Source organism: Chaetomium tenue (assembly GCF_020726465.1).
Source record: "Chaetomium tenue strain MPI-SDFR-AT-0079 chromosome Unknown F5144scaffold_6, whole genome shotgun sequence".
In the NCBI taxonomy this organism is placed as follows: Eukaryota; Fungi; Ascomycota; class Sordariomycetes; order Sordariales; family Chaetomiaceae; genus Chaetomium; species Chaetomium tenue.
Window position 1 is genome coordinate 1,702,921 of NW_027117334.1, and position 18,574 is coordinate 1,721,494.

General features: G+C 55.2%; 4 protein-coding genes across 4 annotated transcripts; 2 read left to right on the forward strand and 2 right to left on the reverse strand.

Moving 5' to 3' along the window:
• Positions 1 to 205: 205 nt before the first annotated feature.
• On the forward strand, positions 206 to 1,150 carry F5144DRAFT_550652 (40S ribosomal protein eS8; the record flags this gene model as incomplete). Its single annotated transcript, XM_066787647.1, has 4 exons — positions 206 to 303; positions 333 to 340; positions 551 to 733; positions 789 to 1,150. 4 exons carry the CDS (start codon positions 206 to 208, stop codon positions 1,148 to 1,150), a joined length of 651 nt encoding a protein of 216 aa, XP_066639779.1.
• A 795-nt stretch (positions 1,151 to 1,945) lies between these two features.
• Positions 1,946 to 4,906, reverse strand: F5144DRAFT_605579 (rab-GTPase-TBC domain-containing protein; the record flags this gene model as incomplete). The annotated part of the gene is made up of 5 exons (XM_066791437.1): positions 1,946 to 2,008; positions 2,077 to 3,018; positions 3,072 to 4,276; positions 4,335 to 4,614; positions 4,730 to 4,906. 5 exons carry the CDS (start codon positions 4,904 to 4,906, stop codon positions 1,946 to 1,948), a joined length of 2,667 nt encoding a protein of 888 aa, XP_066639780.1.
• Positions 4,907 to 6,733: 1,827 nt separating this feature from the next.
• F5144DRAFT_657130 (uncharacterized protein) lies at positions 6,734 to 10,426 on the reverse strand (the record flags this gene model as incomplete). The annotated part of the gene is made up of 5 exons (XM_066793180.1): positions 6,734 to 8,886; positions 8,946 to 8,987; positions 9,046 to 9,698; positions 9,938 to 10,020; positions 10,321 to 10,426. 5 exons carry the CDS (start codon positions 10,424 to 10,426, stop codon positions 6,894 to 6,896), a joined length of 2,877 nt encoding a protein of 958 aa, XP_066639781.1. The 3' UTR covers positions 6,734 to 6,893.
• A 4,174-nt stretch (positions 10,427 to 14,600) lies between these two features.
• On the forward strand, positions 14,601 to 16,404 carry F5144DRAFT_350903 (uncharacterized protein). The gene is made up of 2 exons (XM_066784299.1): positions 14,601 to 15,376; positions 15,428 to 16,404. Exons 1-2 carry the CDS (start codon positions 14,815 to 14,817, stop codon positions 16,324 to 16,326), a joined length of 1,461 nt encoding a protein of 486 aa, XP_066639782.1. The 5' UTR covers positions 14,601 to 14,814; the 3' UTR covers positions 16,327 to 16,404.
• The last annotated feature ends 2,170 nt before the right edge of the window (positions 16,405 to 18,574 follow it).

The window sequence follows — 18,574 nt, forward strand, 5'->3', positions numbered from 1 at the left end:
GCTCGACCAACGACCAGCGAGGTAAGTCAATATCCAGGTTCGCATTACCCTCCTCAACGCATCGAAGCCTACACTCGAGATTGCGAATTTGTGAAAGTCGGTTCCGTACCGAATTTTGCCGATCCACGAAATCTCCCAGCTCGATCGCACGCCAACATCTCAACTTTTTGACTAACTCGACGCTCCTTCGACAGACACAGTCAAGATGGGTATCTCTCGTGATTCTCGGCACAAGCGCGCCGCTACCGGTGCCAAGCGAGCGCAAGTTTCCCTCCCTATCTTCCATACCCCCGTCTCTGATCGGTGGTGGCTAACCTTGACTTTTGCTGCAGTTACTACCGTATGTCATGATCTCCTCCTACCGTTCCGCGAATACTATACACAAGCCCTTCAACATGAAGGGCACTCGAAGGTCCGCTTGGGAGGTTCCTGTGGGGGTTTGCTTGCCCTTTGAAGGGGCGGGCAGACTGCCACAGGAACCCAACCCATTGCGTTCTGAGCCTGTTCAACGCACATAGAAATGAACAATATTTCTGACAACTGCGTACAGGGAAGAAGAGAGCCTTCGAGGCGGGCCGTCAGCCTGCGAACACCCGTATCGGTGCCAAGCGCATCCACACCGTCCGTACCCGCGGCGGTAACCACAAGTACCGTGCTCTCCGTCTCGACTCGGGTAACTTCGCCTGGGCCTCGGAGGGATGCACCCGCAAGACTCGTGTCATTGGCGTGGCTTGTACGTTTTCCCCAAGATCGTTGCTCGGGGAACTCTACTAAATTTTGATATCCAGACCACCCCTCTAACAACGAGCTTGTCCGCACGAACACCCTAACCAAGTCCGCCGTCATCCAGGTCGACGCTGCGCCCTTCCGTCAGTGGTACGAGGCCCACTACGGCCAGCCCCTTGGTCGCCGTCGCCAGCAGAAGCAGGGCCAGGCTGTTGAGGAGGTCAAGAAGAGCAAGTCAGTCGAGGCTAAGCAGGCTGCCCGCTTCGCCGCCTCCGGCAAGGTCGACTCCGCTATCGAGAAGCAGTTCGAGGCCGGTCGTCTCTACGCCGTCGTCTCCAGCCGCCCCGGCCAGTCCGGCCGTTGCGATGGTTACATCCTGGAGGGTGAGGAGCTCGCCTTCTACCAGCGCAAGCTCCACAAGTAAGCGTTGGGCGAAGGAGGAGAGAGTACGATGGAGAATGGGAGGAACAAGTCGGGACGCGGGGGCTAGCATCGGCGTTTCGCCAGGTGTTGATGGGTCATTTCTGGGATGTAAAAGGCGATCACAGCAACGTCATTTCCAGTTGTTTCGTCACCGGTAACAGGGCATGACAGGGATATAGGGCAATGGAAAATGAATACCCCCACCATAAGCAGCCCTCGCAGAGTCAATCGATCCAGGCTTGGTTATCTTGATGCCCTCATGTTTTGTGACGTGTTTTTGCTTCTTCGAATCCTTGGAAAAATCCAGAATTAAGCAAACTTGGCAAGCAGCAACGCTACCTGTAAATACCGAACAATAAACCGGTATCGTGACGTCCTTGTGTGTGGTTGCCTCCAGCATCCAGCAGAAATATCGATTGTAGTAGCAGTAGCAGTATGAACCATGATAAATGCTTCCCTATCCATCCGTTCCCACCCGCCATCCATGCGATCCCGGTTGTTTTTTTGGCATCTCTACTCCGTCTCCCATGCTTCCCTCCATGCACACACAGCTATCGTATACAGTATACAACTGAACTGATTCCCCCCCCTCTCTCTTATTTGTTTCGCCACGTCCCAGACAACCCGCCTCTCCCACGGCACGCACGCATTCCGGCACGTCGGCACGTCGGCATGGCGCGTGTGTGTTGTGGTGGGGTTGTGTAGTCACTCTCCCGGGAGAACATGACCGGACCCGGACGCGCGTTGTCGTGTGGTTGTTGTTGTCGTCCTTGCTCTTTCCCGCGCGGGCCAGGGCTCATTGGATGTGCTTCTTGAGATCGGTCCATTTCCTTGTCAGCGCCTCGTGTTGCGAGTTGGTCTGTTTTGAATGGGTTAGCCTTGGTTTGCATGGAAAGGGGAAAAGGTACTTCGTAGGAAGCAACGTACCTCGGCATACTGCATCTTGGTCTGGACCAGCTCCTCCTCAAGCTCCGACATCTCCTTCTCGAGCTTCTGGTTCTCCTCATGGACCTTGGCATTGCGCTTCATGAGGTCGTCGCGCTCGAGCTGCCAGGCGGACTCGAGCTCGGCGGGCTGCTTCTCGATGACGATACGCAGCTCCTTGACCTGGATCTTGAGCGACTCGTTCTCGTCACGCAGCTCGTCGTTGTCGACCTTGGTGTGCACCAGCTCGGTGGCCAGGGAGGCCTGCTCGGCGTCGACGTCCTGCAGGCGGGCCTCGAGCTTGCGCATGCGGATCGCGTAGCTGGCGTTGCTCGCGCGCAGGGCCTCGAGCTCGGCCTCGCGCTCCCGCTCCGCCCGCGTCTTCTCCTCCCACTCCACCTGGTACGCCTTGAGCATGTCGGGCGTGATCTTGACCTCGCAGGCGTCGCGCACGAGCTGGTCCGCGCGGTAGACCTCCTTGTCGATGCTGCTAGAGGAGCTGCCGAAGAAGCCGTTCTCGAGGATGGAGGTGGATGAGGGCGAGGAGTCGATGTAGACGTCAAAGAGGCGGTCTTTGAGGAAGGTGGTGAGCTGGGCCATGTCGGTGATGGCGAGGAGCGCGGTGGCGTTCTTTTGCATGAGGACGGTGCCGAACTTGAGAATGGCGGACAGGCCTTCGGAGAGGATCAGGTCGTAGATGCGCAGCACGAGTTGCAAAGGGAAGCGGTACGCGAAGAGGGTAAGGAACCACTGTGTGGCATAGAGATGGGGAGAGATGCCACGCCGCCGGAGGTGGCAGTAGAGCGCTGGCTCGAGATCCTCGAGGAGGCGCTCGAATTGGTAGAGGTGGAGGTGGAGGCCAGGCATGTCCTGGACGAAGAGATCCCGGAGATGGTACTGGTTCATTAGCCGTACCAGCAAGCAGAAGGCTTCCTCTTCCGGCATCTGTGAGACGTTAGCAACTGTCCCCTCAAGATTTCGAGCGCGGTAAAACTCACGTTGAAAAGAATGGGCATGACGAGGAAATTCATGCCCTGGGCATAGCCTACGGCGTCGTCAAACAGGGCGTATGCCTTGCAGACGCCAAACAGGCCCTCCTGGAGCCCTTGGGCTGCGGCAAACTTGGAATAACTCGTCCTTGCCCCGAGATCCCTCCTGATAGTTTTCTCGAGCTTTTGGAGCGCGGCTAGGTCCTCCTTCTCCTTCTTCTGGCGCTCAGCGGCAGAAACAGGCTGTGCCTTCTTCCCGGAGTCCGAGTCCTTCTCCGTGGGCGATGGTGCACCATTCGAAGCCGAGTTCTCCGAGTGGACCGACGACGCAGACGAAGACGACCCCTTGCCGCTGCCACTGAGGGTGGCGCTTATTGTCGTTCCGCTGCTCTGCCTATCCTTGTCCTTCTTCTCCTTCTCGGTGCCTCTGATGACAAGGTCGCGATAGACCGCTTCCAACTCCTCGTTCTTGCTCTGGGCCAGAACCTGCCAGATGACGCCGCGGATAGCGCTCGGGATCCCCGTGGCGATGGCCTTGTTCAGCTCCTCCGCACTCGTCCGAGCCACGGCGGCCGGGCCTTCGTTGACCACGTCCTGCCATAGGTCCCAATCCACGTCGACGTCAACGAAGGATGATGGCCCGGCGGTGACACCCGAAGCAGTCCCAGGGGCGAGGTTCTTGTTCGGGCTCTGCGGCAATGGGGACGGGGGCGGTTGCCCCGCGGTGCCATTCTCCCCGGTCTCACCGGCTACTGTCAAATTCTCGTCTTCTTCAGCCGGGGGGACGATCTCTTCCCTCATGCGGAGTGCCTTGAAACGATCCTTGAGGCTATTGCGCGAGCTGTCCGCTCCGTCTTTCTCCTCCTCCAGTTTGCTCAGCATCATCTCGGGATTGCTAGTCATGGTGGCTACTGAGCTGGCTGTATTCCTTCTGGCAGATGGGATAGGCTGCACAGCGGGGGGTTCTTTGGAGGAGCTTCGTGAAAGCCACGAAAACGGACTGTTGAATTTCCTACCCGTGGGTGCTGGGACCGGGGCGGGGGCAGGAGCCGCGGCAGCCACGGGTGGAGGCGGAGCTACTGCTGCTGCCGCTGCCGGCGGGCTCTTTGACTGGGAATCGGTAGCGGGCGGTGACCACGGCATTGGCGGCAGGGCGTTGGTTAGGCTGCTGAAGGACATAGTTTTGGGCGCTTTCTCTGTCGGTTGGCTCTTTTCTGGGCGGCTGTCAGTGTCATGCTAAAAGGTGCAGGTGTTTATATTTGCACAACATACCTTGTTGAGTCGGCGCCGTCGTCGTCGCTGTCGCCGTGTCGTCGTCGAGGTTTACATTATCAAGGGAGCCGGCGGACTCTTGCGAAAGAGGGCGCGGGATCTTCTTCTCTGTCGGTAGTTCTTGTGAGTCGGGCCTCCCGTTCGCTGCGGCGGTTTGTGACGCCTCGTCCTCGTAGTCAGAGTCGGCCGGGTCCTCGGTAACGGATGGGGGTTTGGCGGGCGGTTGGCGTTTGGTCAACGATCGGAGAGATCCAGTCTCGATGGCGTCCTCAAAAGTTTCCTGCAGAGTGACGTTGCACAATCAGTATCATGCGTGCAGCCGAAAGTGGCGTTTTCGTCGGCACCAAACATCTCCCAAGTGCGTGTGTTCATGGACAGGGTAGAGCTGCACATACCGTGTCCTTGTCAGAGTCATCCCTCGAGAATGGCCTCTGTTGTTCCTCTGCTTCCTTCTCCTCTACCGGCTTTTCATCCATGTCCGGTGTGTTCTGTGTCTCCTCGGCCTTGTTCGTCTCCTCTGCCTCCTGGGCGTCGAGCACCTCCTTCTTAACTGTCTCTTCGTTGGCAGACATGATTACGTGTGTGTCAGAGGCCTCTCTCACGCCCTCGCTGTCGCCGTTTAGAAATACCAAATCGATGACCGGCGGGGCAGGTGTTAGTTGTTGGAATGCTCAGGCGCAAGGTCGTGTGCCCATGGAATTTAGGCGATGGGCGGTGGGCGGTGGGGGAAGATGCTCGCACGCAGCGCAACGCGAATTGCTCGGAGGGTGATGGATCGGCACAGGGATACGGTGCTTCGTGGTGCTATGGTCTACCTACACAGTAGGAAGACGTCGGGTTAGGGTCGTCCAAATCGTGGAATATCGGTGTGGGCGTGCGTTCTTGCAAACCTGTTGCGTGTCGTTTCGTTTCGTTCCCTTTTCTACTCAAGGTTCCGCTAATAAATCCAGGGGGGACAACAGAAGGGAAGTGACAAAAGTGGGCGAGTCAGCCCCTCGATGGGCCCAGAGACAGGGGTCCCCTTTGTATGCGCGGGACATGCAATTACAGGAACGGTACGTTGGGCTCGAGTCACCATGGCACAATCCTGCTCCTATTTTAACGAATTACTCTCTGCACAAAGGACGACGTGGCCGAGCCAGCACGGCTGATGACAATCGAAAATCCAGTTATATCTTGCTTGTTTGTTGTTGGGCGCACCTTTGACGGTTACAATGACACGCATAAGTACCCTCGACGTCCCCTTACCGCAACTTCTAAAAGACGTTTTTCTTACGCTAGCCCCAGCGCCATGGCGGAGGAAGCCGTCTTTTATCCTTTCCTTCTCTTTACCGCCTGTGGCACTGTGATGTTGGTCCAAAATATGGCGTGTCCAACTCCGTCTAGGCAACGATGTGCGACTACCGGCTGCGCACAGTTGGAGATGGCGCCGTTCGACTGTCAGCGCCTCGCCTTGCCTCGATTTCAACAGGCGCAGTCGCAAGGGAGGCAGCTACAGGTGAGCATCTGAAACGAGTTGTGCAGGGGTCACTGCGGGCCAAGACCCGGGGCTGCTCTCTCCTGCGAGCCGCTCCTGTTGAGCACCGTTAGCCAATTACAGTGGGCGCCGAACCATCTGCAGGGCGTACCGCTGTGCCTCTGCACATCTGCCGCTGATCTTCAACGCCACGCACCGCTTGTCATCCGATGTTTTCACCTCTCAGCGGTTCCTGCATCTTGTGTTTTCCAGATCATGCCAGGCCAGGCCGAGGCCGGCCCTGCAACTCCATTTTCCTCAGATTCGAGAATTCAAACCGGCGACCTGGCCAGACCCGGTATCCCGGGACCCAACTCGGGTTAACTATCGAAAAACAGGCGAGATTGACAATCACCTCCCGTCTCAGGTTCCCAACCGTGGCTTGCTGCGACGTCATCGATCTGTCTTGAATAAGTGTGCTTTAGTTAATCAGTTATCCAATTCTCAGGTTTGCATGCAAAACAAGAACAAAAAACAGCTTCACAGATGTCCCCATGGTTGTCGAATAGGTTCCATGGCCGGCATGAACCAGCAACAATAATCATGGGAAGTAACAAACCGATAGTTATGCATAATAATAGCACAAACGAGCAGCAGATGAGAGGAGGGGTTACCGAAACGTCGGGTCCTAACTAGCTCAATTTCGCTACCAGCAACATCGTCTTGCAAGGATATCAAATTTGGCTGAGGTTTGAGTCTTTGCTCGCCCCAAAAGTTGGCCATGATGATATCGAATATCGAGAATGCAGAGAATCGATGAAAGAAAAGAAAGAAAAAAAAAAGTCCCAGGGCGCCTTCTCCTGGATCCTGCCCCTTGGTGTTGATCTCGAGAAAGGAGATGTTGGGTACTGCAGGTCGACCAGTGGCTTTCAGAGACCGTTGTGTCTCTCCTTGTTAAGCGCTTGGTGGTGCCCGACCTTCCGTTCAAGCCAACCAAGATAGTCGACTGACTTCCAAAACTCCAGCCAAGCAAGCAGCAACCGACCAACCGATTCTTATCTTCCGTCCAACCGGGGCCCCCAAGTTCATCAAGTATCCACCTCTTAAACCGCCTCCCCGTCTTCATCATCACGACCACCCTCCCCCCAAGCCTCATCTTCGTTCTGATCCTCGTCTTCGTTCTCGCCCTCACCTTCATTCTCGCCCTCGCCCATATTTTCACCCTCACTCCCATTCTGACCCTCGCCCTCGCCCTCATCTTCACCTTCACCCTCCTCCTTCTCAACCTCGCTTTCAACCTCAACCCCCCTTTCAACCTCAACCCCCCTTTCAACCTCAACCCCCCTTTCAACCACAACCTCCCTCCCATCCCCGCCCCCCTCCCACTCATCCTCCTCCTGATCCCCCTCACCCAACAAAACCCCCCACGCCATCCCCACCCCAACCGCAACCCCCTCCCCTCCCATCATCATCCCCTCCCCCTCTCCCCCAAAACCAAAAAGCCAATCCCACCCATCCTCCTCGTCCTCAAACCGCCACCCCCATACCTCCCACAGCCGCCGCCCCCCATGCAGGTCCCACCGCCGCTCGCCCGCCATCGCGCGCACTTCCCACGGCAGTGGCAACGGGAGCGCGTCTGCTTCCTCCATGTTTGTGTCCATGTCCGAGTTATTTGGTCGGTTGTTTGGTGAGTTGTTGGGGGTGAGGTCCAGGCGTGGATCGATTGTGTTGCGGAGGCGGGGGAGTGGGAGGAAACGGCCGAGGCTGGGGTTTTGGGTGGATGTCGAGCTGGATGTGGCGTCTAGGTTGGGGATGGGGTTGTGGTGGTCTGTGTTGGGGTCTGTGTGGGTGGGGTGGGAGAAGGAGGACCGTGGTGTGGTGGTGTTTGTGTGGGTATTCGTGTTAGAGTTGGTGTCCCAGCGCTTGATGCGGCCTTCGCCTTCGCTGGTCAGCTCGGCCACCGTGGGCCAGTCGCAGTCGGAGGGTGGTGCTGGCAAGCCTGGAGCGGTGGGAGTGAAGGGGTTGGCCGGGTGGGCGAAGAAGGGGGAGAGGCCGTCGCGGTGGCTGAGCGGTGCGGTTGCGAGCTGCGGCGCTGCGGGTGGTGGTGGGGGGTTCGTTGGGATGTTGGGGCTTGGTGTGTGCTGGTTGAGCTTGCACGGGTTGTAGTCGCTCGGCGTGAAAGTGCTCGCTGCGGAGGGTGTGAAAACCCGGGCCTGAGGGTTTGGCACCTTACGCTGGCGATTGTGTTTTGCTATGAGGCCCGGGGGTTGAGTGCTGGATCCCTCGATATCAGACCCGTTGTCTCTTTCCTCCTTCCTGACGTGCGTGTCCTCGTTCTGGACCTCGAGTTGGGTGTCCTTTGCGTATCCCTCTTCCTTACCCTTGCCATTGGCTTCCACTTTGCCGGCGGGTGTCCCATTGAGCTCCAACTTGTCGAGTTCGTCGTCAGCTTGTGGGAGACCAGAGCCATCATCGCAGGCGGTCCGTTCGCCTTCGTTATGGCCGTTGAGGTTAAGCATGACGTGGCCCTCGTCCCTGTCCGTGGCCCTATTCTCAGCTTCTGCCGCTATAGTCGGAGCATTCGTAAAGTTGATTGGGGTGAAGAAATTGCTGGCCACATTGTGACCGCACCATGTCTCATATGGAGCCTTTGACTTGCCCTCACTCAAGCCGTGCTGAGGTTGATAATCGCTCGGGGTGAACGAGGAATCGGAATCGGAATCCTCGTCATCAAGCCAGTTATGCCCGTGGTGGGTGCCATTGGTTGTTCTTTGTGTATTTCCGTCGACGCTGCCATGGCGGAAGGCAGCATGTGCGGCAACCTCTCTCAATATGGCGGCCGAAGAGGCACGTTGATGGCCGGCCGCGGAATAAGGAGGTAGTAGCGAGCCCGTGGGGTGGTCGGCGGCGGCGTTGACCTGCGAATCGGACCAATCCTGGCCAGTATGGGAAAGAGGCTCGATGCCCTGATGTGCCTGGGACGGGAAGTATTCGTGGGAAATGAACTGCCGCACGTCGAAGTTGGCCCAGTCAAACGTGACTGGGAACGCAGAATAGAGCAAAGGTTGAACCCAGTTACCAGGCGTGCTGAGGGTGCTATGAGGCGAAGAGGGAGATTAGCAAGCGGCAGGAATAAGTGGGAAATGCTGACTTACTTTACAATAGGTCCACCCCAGTGGCTCTCCAGGTTGGCGTTTCTAGGGATTGTCAGTAAAGGCCACTCGGCAAAGGGAGAAGATAAACGTCTGAACTCACGAGGCCGCTTCCCCTTGGGCAGCACTCGCCGCGCTCGCCACATCCACCCCCATCGAGGAACTCCCAGCGGCAGACGAAGCAGCCGGCCTACCCTCCTCGGCGCGCCCATAGTAAACGGGAACAACCCTCTCCTCGGCCCTCCCCTCCCTCCCCACCACAAACACCCTCCTCCACTTCCCCCCCTCCCTCGCCCTTAGCAGCGCCCTCTCCCTCTCGCGCACCTTCACCCTCAGCCGCGCAGCCCTACTCTCAAGCATCCCGGCCTTGAGGCCCGCATACTCGGCCACGGTCCGGGGGAAGAAGGGCGAGCGGTCGAGGTCGACCTTCTCGGCGCTGGTGCGGGCGCGCTTGAAGGCGACGCGCAGCCGCTCCTCGTCGCTCAGCCACACGTGCTGCGTCAACGACCCCGACCCCGACCCCTGCCCCTGCGACGACGACGACGACGACAGGCCCGACACGTCCGGGTCCGACTCCCGGTCGTCGACGTCTGCGGCCTCGTCGTCGTTGTCGCAGTTTTCTGGGCCTTCTTCCCAGTATTGGTCTTCGTCGTCGTCGTCGTCGTCGCCGGGGAGGGTCTTGGTGGTGTTGGGGTCCCAGGTTTCGGGATGGTCTTCCTGGTCTGCCGGTGCCCTCGGGGCACATGATGGGTCGGCCTATGGGGCGACTCGAGTTAGCCATCCGGACTCTAAAGCGATGTGGAGAAGTACATGTAATGCACAGAGGTGGATGATGAGACGAGGATATGTATGACCAGACGAAGTTCTAAAATCAGAGTCCGTCTGAAGTAGAACATGAGACTGGACGAACAGGTGCATTGGATGGATATGCATGTATGTTTGGGCTATTGCCCCCAACAGCTTTGTGAGTTGTGTTCACATAGGGCAGCTCTTACATATGGCGAGAAGTCGGCGGCCGGCTTGAATTCTGGTAAGGCCGCCCAAGGGTGGGCATGGCCATTGGGGGTAGGGAGCTCTTCTAGTGCGTTCAAATTGTTAGCTTAGGCTCACATGTTTGTGATCCAAAGAGAAAGGGTAAGCAGCCATGGCAATTGCTGGAAACCCAACCAGTCTTTAACAACAAGCTGCCCATCCTAGCATCAGACGATGTGAGAGATTAACAGTTTCTTGTCTCTTGCTCAAAAACGTCCCATGTTAGGTTTGTTGCTACTGATATGTAGCACCACTTGTAAATGAGAAACAAATGACTCTCTTTTGACTCCACCAGATTGGAGGCTTTGAGTCCAATTTCAAGTCGACAGCAGCACAAACAACTTACCTTGTTCCATTGCAGAGGGTTTAATCTCTGGTTGTGAGGCCGGCTCCGCATCCGCCCCCAGCTCTGCTGGGAAGTAAACCGCCAGTGAAATCGGCGGGAACGACATCCCGGCAGTTGGGCGACCAGGGTGGCAGAAAGCAAACTTGAATGCTTTGAAGGCAACCAAACAACCACGGCCCTGGTTGGGAGGTGTTGAGGATGGGGAAGTGTGGGAAAAGAAGAAAAAAAAAAGAGAGGAAGAGGAGCTCGCCGGCGCAAACACCAGCCCTTGGCTACCTTTCTGCTTTGCCGCCAGCTTCGTCCCCCGTGTGGGAGAGTCGTGGTCGTTCGTATGGGAAGGAAGTTGGCGGGGAGGAGAGGTCGCCGATGGGGTTGGAACTTTGGGGGTGATGGAAAGGCGGCTGCGAGAAGGAAGAGTTAACGCCGGCGGGTCTGTCGATCAGAGAGATGGGATGGAGGAAGGAAATGGAACTAACCAGGTCTCTCAGGATTTAAATAAGGTGTTGCAGAAAGATCAGGCCATTTCAAGCCTGTAACACTGAATTATAAAGCGTATGAAGAAGGAAGAGAAGATCACCAAGCCTCACCCATCTTGGGACGTCTCTTAAGAGAGAAAGATGGAATTCTATGGTGTTTCCCAGAGTTGTGAAGCGAATTCTCGAGCGGTTCAGGCATTCTCAAACCCGCCACGGAATCTCAGATGAAGCTACTCAAAGAAAGCGGATCACTCCAAGCTTCCATGTGAAACGAGGGGGGCCAGGGTCCAACAAGAAAGGAATCAATTCTCAAAGTTGTGAACGAGTTTTGAATAAGGGAAAGAGGCCAAGATGCTTCTAATCTACAACCATGGGCAAAACATCAAAGGCAAGACACTGTGCAGAGGCCTCCTAGAGATCAAACAATCGCAAATGCTAGAAGTAAGGAAACAAACTACACGTCTCCCTTAGTGCTTAACGACAGGTGGTCATGATCGGTTGCGGGAAGGTATGTTCATTCAGTTTAAAGATTCGTAAAGTGACTCTCCTCACTTAACTCTTTGTAAGACCTCATCACACTGGCTAGGCAGGAAAGGAACTGAAGTTGGCGGTGTTAAAGGGGTAAACTGTAAAAGAAACCGCCTGTTTGCATTCCCAAACAGGGGGTGAGGAACTGGCATTGGATACATTTTCTCCCAACTATTCAGAAACAATGGCTAGTTCTTTTGCTGCGAATTCTTCAAAAGTTCAGACTGTGTAATACTAATCAGAAGGAACCTGGTGACCCGCCTATCAAGGTTCTTTTTGAGAGTGGATGGTGGTGTGTGAGAACACTGGGCATGAAGCCTCTGGCGGAAATCAGAATGCCCTTGAGATTTCGAATGCTAAAAGATGGAAGCCTGATCACCAGTTGAAAGAAAGTACAATCATGTCAAAAGGTGGAGTCACAATGCCAAATCACACCCAAATTCGCCCAAACTCGATCCCATCACTCTGCTGTGATAGGCATGTATATCAGGAGTGTTTTCGCACCTAAATACAAATATGAGAAGGTTGATATCTCCCTTAGAGTATTATTAGTTCACACCTCAATAGTTACGGTGGTACCTAGGCGGAGGAAATGGTGAGAGAAGCCCTCAACGCCAACTGAAGTGTGACGAACCTACTCCAGGATCCTATCCTGTTAGGGTTCAGCTTCGGTGAAGGTAATCTCTTGAGGATGCTTAGGTTCGGTGCAGCCAAAGGGTGCACAACAATAGACTTGTCTCAACAGTAGGCTTGCGAGCTTGTAGCGAACTGTAGTTGTGATTGCTAACTGGAGAACTCCCAGAGCTCTCCAGGACGAGTGACTATATACTATCTAGGTCCTAGGTATCTCCGTACCTCTTTCTTGGGGAACGTGAGGAACGGTGGCCGTTCCTCTCGTTCCTTTATAGGAACCTTGGGAACGGTAGCCGTTCCCCCCGTTCCTCTCCTGATTGGTCTGGGACCCATTCTTAATGATTGGCTGGGGGGCGCTCTCCGCGCACCCCCCCATCGGGACCCTGCATGCGGCCATAACCGTGACATGAAGCCAGCGCAGCCCTCCACCATATGAGGCAAAATGAGAAATGCACTTCTCTCAGGGAAGTCAATATGATAATATAAAGCCACACACCTAACACATGGACTTTGCAGAGGTTAATACCCTCGTCGTCATCATCATGGGCACAGTTCTGGGAACAAGGGGCACAGAATGATTTTCAAAATGCATTTTATTTCTTTTTTTTATTTTCTTTTTTATATTCTCCGCTGAAATCAAGTGGGGGACGAGACTTGGGATGAGGTCAAGTCAAGGTCCAGGTCATACCACAAGTTAGCATACTCAAATCATGCAAGCCTTTTGTGAGTGGAGTGAGTGGCGTATCTGCAGCACCAGGAACCTGGTCATCAGCTGGGTAACATATGGGTTTGAAGTTTGAACCTACAACATTACGCAATTAGTCCGGGAGATCTAGTCAGCGGAACAAAACCAGAGGGATAGATGCTAATTCTTACCTTTTCCAACGGCGGAATTTTGAAGCCTTCGCCCTTTTCAGTCAGCTCAGCGCCTTGCACCTGAACTCCGAACAAATCATCCAAACGCCAATTGCTCCTGTCAACTCCTTTTAGCAGCCCGCTGCTTACTTTTCGTACGAGATGCCCATCGGTTGCATGTCTGTAGTCAGCCCGACCAAAGTTGAGGTAGTACTCTCGTTGCTGGAGACTCGTCGTAGTTTGCTGATCATGCTGTCGCTCTTCTTCGCCTTGAAATAGCTTGAGTGCGGTTGTTGTTGAAGTTGGTGTTGGTGTTGATGTTGATAGACCGGGGTGTACTGTGGGGTCGAGCCGAAGCAAGACGCACAGGGACACATTCTTGAGCCATCCATGGTGAAGTTGATATCGTGAAGTTGATATTTAGTTGAGATGGTGAAGTTAGTTGAGAGAAAAAAGTATGTGGTGCAAATTCTTTTGGCAGTCTCAAGTTTTTAGAGAGCGAGAGTGAGGGTATTTAATACTTTTTTCTAGCGTGGCGAATGGGGCTCATTAGGCAATAGTTAGAGCTCGCTGTTAGTCAAGGCGCGGGTAGTTTGGTCATGATTTGGGTATTAGACTGAGAGGGGGCAACCTTCGGCCCCCTTCGGCCCACTTCTTCATGCCCGACTTCAACGCGAAGAGGCGAAAACGATCGATGATGGTATTTACGCCAAGCCCTACTGAGCGTACGTATAATACACCTTACTTCCGTATTGATATTGAAATGGGTTCCAAGCAAGATAAGGGTATCTGGGATGAACCATGATGTGCCGTCGGGGCAGGAAACAAAACAACCTGGAACCCCCAGAAGGAGTTGTTAGTGTGTGAAACACTCAAAGTAGTTATACAAAATTGGGAGGGGAACATCAATGCCCTGGAGGAGCTACTCGTGGCCGTTGGGATGTTTGAAGTTCCCCCACTTCAAGTAAAAGAAACAGGCTACATCCCTTGAAACAGGAGAAAAGTGACCCCCTTCACAGGGATGAGCCGACTCCTGTTGTTCTCTTCATAGTCCCCATTTTTCGGGTTCGACATTTTGGCAACCCAATCTTGTCGACCACCTATCGAATCTCACTTTGCTTCTCGTGTCGTGGCACAACGCTGGCGGCAGCAAGTGGCAGACGGGCAAAGTGGGGGCCGATGGGTGTGTTTGGTCCAAACTGGAATCTCGTGTTTTCCCCTCTGCAAAGAGGCAATCGGCCGAACAGGGTGGGAGCCATCCATCAAACGCATGTTAAAGATCTTCAGCCAATGAGGACAACGGATTCCCGCATTCCTGCATCGGCCTCGAGAACACGATTGGCCAATGGTGGGCTTGTGATGGGGGAAAAGCCCGGACGCCAAGGGAAGCGAGATTGGCAGCTCAGGCTCAGGCCCAGTTCTCTCGACTCATTGCGACAACCACTGCGGAGCTCGCCGTCTGGGTTCTCTTGGGCCGGTAATTTAAATTAAAATAGAATTTCTGGTCGGGACAATGCTGCGAGAAGGAATATACACGCGGCGCCGCCCGTTCGCGCTACCCTCTTCCTTTCTCTCACACTGGTTGTCAAGCGTGCCGGTGCGATTGACGACCTCCAGCATCGCGGACGTGGACATGTGGAACGGGTGAGTTTGACGGCACCTCCCGAATCTCACTGGGGCCCCGGTCCCTCTTAGAGAAGACGCAGCGCATTGACGATCAACTTTTGGCTGCAAGAAGGGACGGTTAATTCGACATTTCCGGTTTCTTTGGACGAGTCGGGCGAGTTTGGCTGGATAATTGCGACCATGACGAGCCGACCCCTCCGGATCACGCGCACAGCCAGCTTCGATTTTACGAGCTTCCCTCCATCCAGCCCATCGACAAGACTCTCGAATACGGGGTCGGGCTGCTAGCCTGCCATTCGATTCGTGCCCACCGACTGCCGCTCTTTTTTTTTCCGCAGCTCTTGCCCACATTCGTTTTCACAGCCACGCAAGCGCTATGACTAACCAAGGCGATGCCAGCGGGCCATCACTCTTTCAGGCCCGCAGCACCCGCCACAACCATGTCCACAAACACGATCTAAACCACCAGCATCTGCATCTTCACCAACACCGTCGTTTGCACACCCCCGAGGCCGATATCACCTCACCACACATTCGTTCACCACCCAACGAGAAGCTGCATGGCCGCCAGGTCGTCGTCGTCCAAACCGTGTCCGTCGTTCACTACATCGATGCCACGGGCGCCGTCACCAGCGTCGACACTTTGACCTCGGATACCGCCGCACCCACCGCGGCAGCCTTGCCGGCCGGTCTCACTGCGGCTCTGCCCGCGCTCGGCGACGTGTTGCCCACCGTGTCTCTCCCTTCCTTGCCTAGCCTGCCTCTCTCTGGCTTGCTTCCCGGTCCGGCCGATGACACGGCATCGTCGACAACATCCGCCGAGTCGGAGACGTCCTCATCTACTTTGTCTGCGTCCCCGGAGACGCTGACGTCCACTCCTTTCAGCAGCACGTCTGCATTCCCCACCTTGTCTGGGGTCACCAATTCTTCGTCGTCAAGTACGTTTCGCCAAACATGTTGTCGTTTACCCACCTGCTGACTCTTGGTAGCTCGTCCACCGTCACTCTTTGGCAATCACACGATCGGCCTCTTTTCGAACCATTCACGAACTTCATCTTCATCTTCTCGTTCCATATTCGCTTCTACCAAGAGCAGTAGCTCCCTCTGGACTTCCACCACCGATACTGTCACGATTGTCGCCGGCGGAACCGACGGCAGGGCAAAAACTGGCGCTGGGGCCACAGCAGCCGTTCCCGTTCCCGTCGAACCCACACCCGAGCCCACTGGTCTCGCCCCTGAAACTCGGAACGCTGTCGTCGGAGGGGTCGTCGGCAGCATTGCCGGCATCGCGCTCATCGCCGTCGCACTATTGTACATGTTAAAGTGGAGGAGACAGCGCGGTCAAGGCATCATGTTGCTGGGCGACGAGGATAGGGGCAGGGGTTTCTCATCACCGGGACCAACTAGCCCCAGCAGCGGGATGGGTATGGCCGAGCGGACGGGTGCGTTTGCCATACCCTCCGCTCTCGCCAAGTTGAGCGGGAAACGAGCGATCGACGCACCGGCTGCCGGGCCGGCCACTCAAGAGAAGGGATTCTACAGGGTGTCCGGCAAGAAGCTGGTCTCGGTCCTCGAATCCGGTGGAGACGGGTACACCGACCCACACGATAGCATCGGCAGCGGGTCGTCGTACTACCGAGACTCGCAGGCGTTTTCGGAAAGCTCGAACCCTTTCCAGCTTGGATCACCCATGCGGCCGGTCAGCGGCGTCCCCATTTACCGGGACGGTGCCCAACGAACGCCCCTTCACGAACACGGCCCATTACCGCCGGGGCATCGCCCGTCCGTTTTCCCCACGACGCTACTACCACCAGATGCCGCCGGCCGCAGTTTCGCACCGCGAGACGGATTGAGGGGCTCAGCGTCGAGATTTATGGAGGACACATGACGGGTGCTCCCGCCGAAATGCTTATTTATCGTTCATGTCTCTTAAGTTACTCAATAATGTCTGGAACAATGGCGTCGGGGACGACGGGATTTGGCAAGGTTTGGTGGGCTGGCGGGTTGGCGGGTTGGCGCCGAAACACATACATCGGCCCGACCTCACTCACTCTCTCTGCCTATTTTGGATACACCACCGCTTAAGCCATCTTTTGTCAGCTCGGGTTGTGATAGATGTAGATACAGGACCGGCGGGCACACGGGTACACATTTAGCATCCTGTGCTGCCGATGGAGTGCGGCGTCGGATTCTGCTTGCGGGTTTCGTTGTACATATTTTCCGAGCAACACTGGTCGGAGTCGAATACACTTGAAGGGCTTGATCAGATCCTGCCCTGGATGAAGCTGGTCCTCGGTTCTCAACTTCTCTGTCCACTTCCACCCACTTCGATGACATGAGCTGTAAGCAAGTGCGGACTGCCAGTGGTAGCCGCCCCTTGTCATCCTGTGTTTAAGTACCCGGGGCTATTTTACCTGGGTTTCGCCGTCTCCTCTACAAGTTGTTATCGTCTGTACATGCTTGTGAGTGGGTCATTTTGAACCCCCAGTTCGTCGATCTCTTGAAGTCTCGCCAACCCTCTTGAGCTAGCGCGAGAATATATTTAGCACATAGAAACAGGGATTTGAAACGTCAAGGAACGTAGTTTTCTCCCTCTCGAGCAGGGGGAAAGAAAGCCCATGTTTCCTTACAAGAGGGAGAAGATATGTGTAATCGTAGTACATAATCATGACAGCTGCAGCATTCCCGTCATGCTTGCGTTGTGGGGCTCCAGGGCGTGTGTGGATAAGTGTGATATCGAGGAGTGTGTTGGTGAGGTGTTCCCGAGGTATGTGAGGAGAAAAGTCCTGCAAAATTGAAGCTGAGCCGAACGTGGTATGGATCCATGACGGGAATAAAGTAAATAGAACTTTTCCAACCGCGGCGGCTTTCAAGTCTGTGCGGATGGACTTGCTCGTTTGGCCACTGACTGCATGGGTTGAAACCTAAATCGGACTGAGGGATGAAAAAAGAACAAGCTATCTGGCAGCGGCAACGTTCGAGATCCACCCAGCCAATATCTCCGGAGCATCTACAAAACAATCGAGACAGCGGGGGCATAGTCAAGCCGATATGGTGTGCTAGCTCGACAAGCTGAGAGTCCGGAGAGCTACCGGAAGACCGCCTGAAGAGGTATCTAGGCACCTACCTAGTTGTTTTGGCAGAACACCCCATCCAGCAACCTTCTCAACCAGGCCCTAGGCGGTATTATTCCTTTATTTAGACAACTCAGGAAGATCTCCAGAACCCCCGAGAAGAAACACAAAAGTTAGTAGATGTGGAAGTAGGAAGTGGTGATAAGGGCCAGCTCAGGGCAATTCCGGAAGAGAAGAGAGACACGGGGCACACGGAAACGAAAAGAAGAATGGTAGTAATCAAAAGGAGGGCAAAGTGGGCGAGGGGAATGGATACCGGTAGATGCAAAAGTATCCCACAGTCGCAAGAAGTCTTGGATTGCCCCTAGTACACTTCCATACACTTCAAGTCTCTCCACTAGATGCATGGAGCAGACCCCGTGGCCTCGAGTTCGATGCTGAGGCCGTCCATTAGAGGATGTCGGTTGAGGTTCTGTCACATGGTATATAGGGTCCCGCCGACCTTTGCCGAAGAACTAAGGAGGTCCTTTTGGTTAGTGTGACGTTCTCGCTCCCGTTGCGAGGCTAGCCCCTTGACAATAAGGCTGCATTGCGCGAGACTCCTCGTCTCCGAGCTATCCTTCGCACCATTCACCGACACTCTTCGCGCAAAGAGCGTGGGTAGTACGCGCTTACACAGACATGTAATTAATCAAATGCGCCCAACGAGCCTTGCATCGGTACCATCAGACTAGGTACCAAGGAATGCCGCGATGCTCCCTTTCCTCCGGAATTGAATCCCCCCTCCCCTTCGGTGATGACTCAAGCCGTACCTCCCGTTTTGAAGGAAGTAACAAGGCAAAAGGGACGAGACGAACGACACGGACCATATCAAAAACCACATCACACATCCCCCCCCCCGGCGGGCACGGGCATGCACCAACCAACCCATCCGTCCCAACTACACCACCCACCCACCTTCCACCTCGCACCAAACAAGCCCCCCCCGCGGGCGGTGTAAACACCTCAAACTGATTGATCACCATCCCAACAACCCTAGCATAGGTACTTACATCATTGATG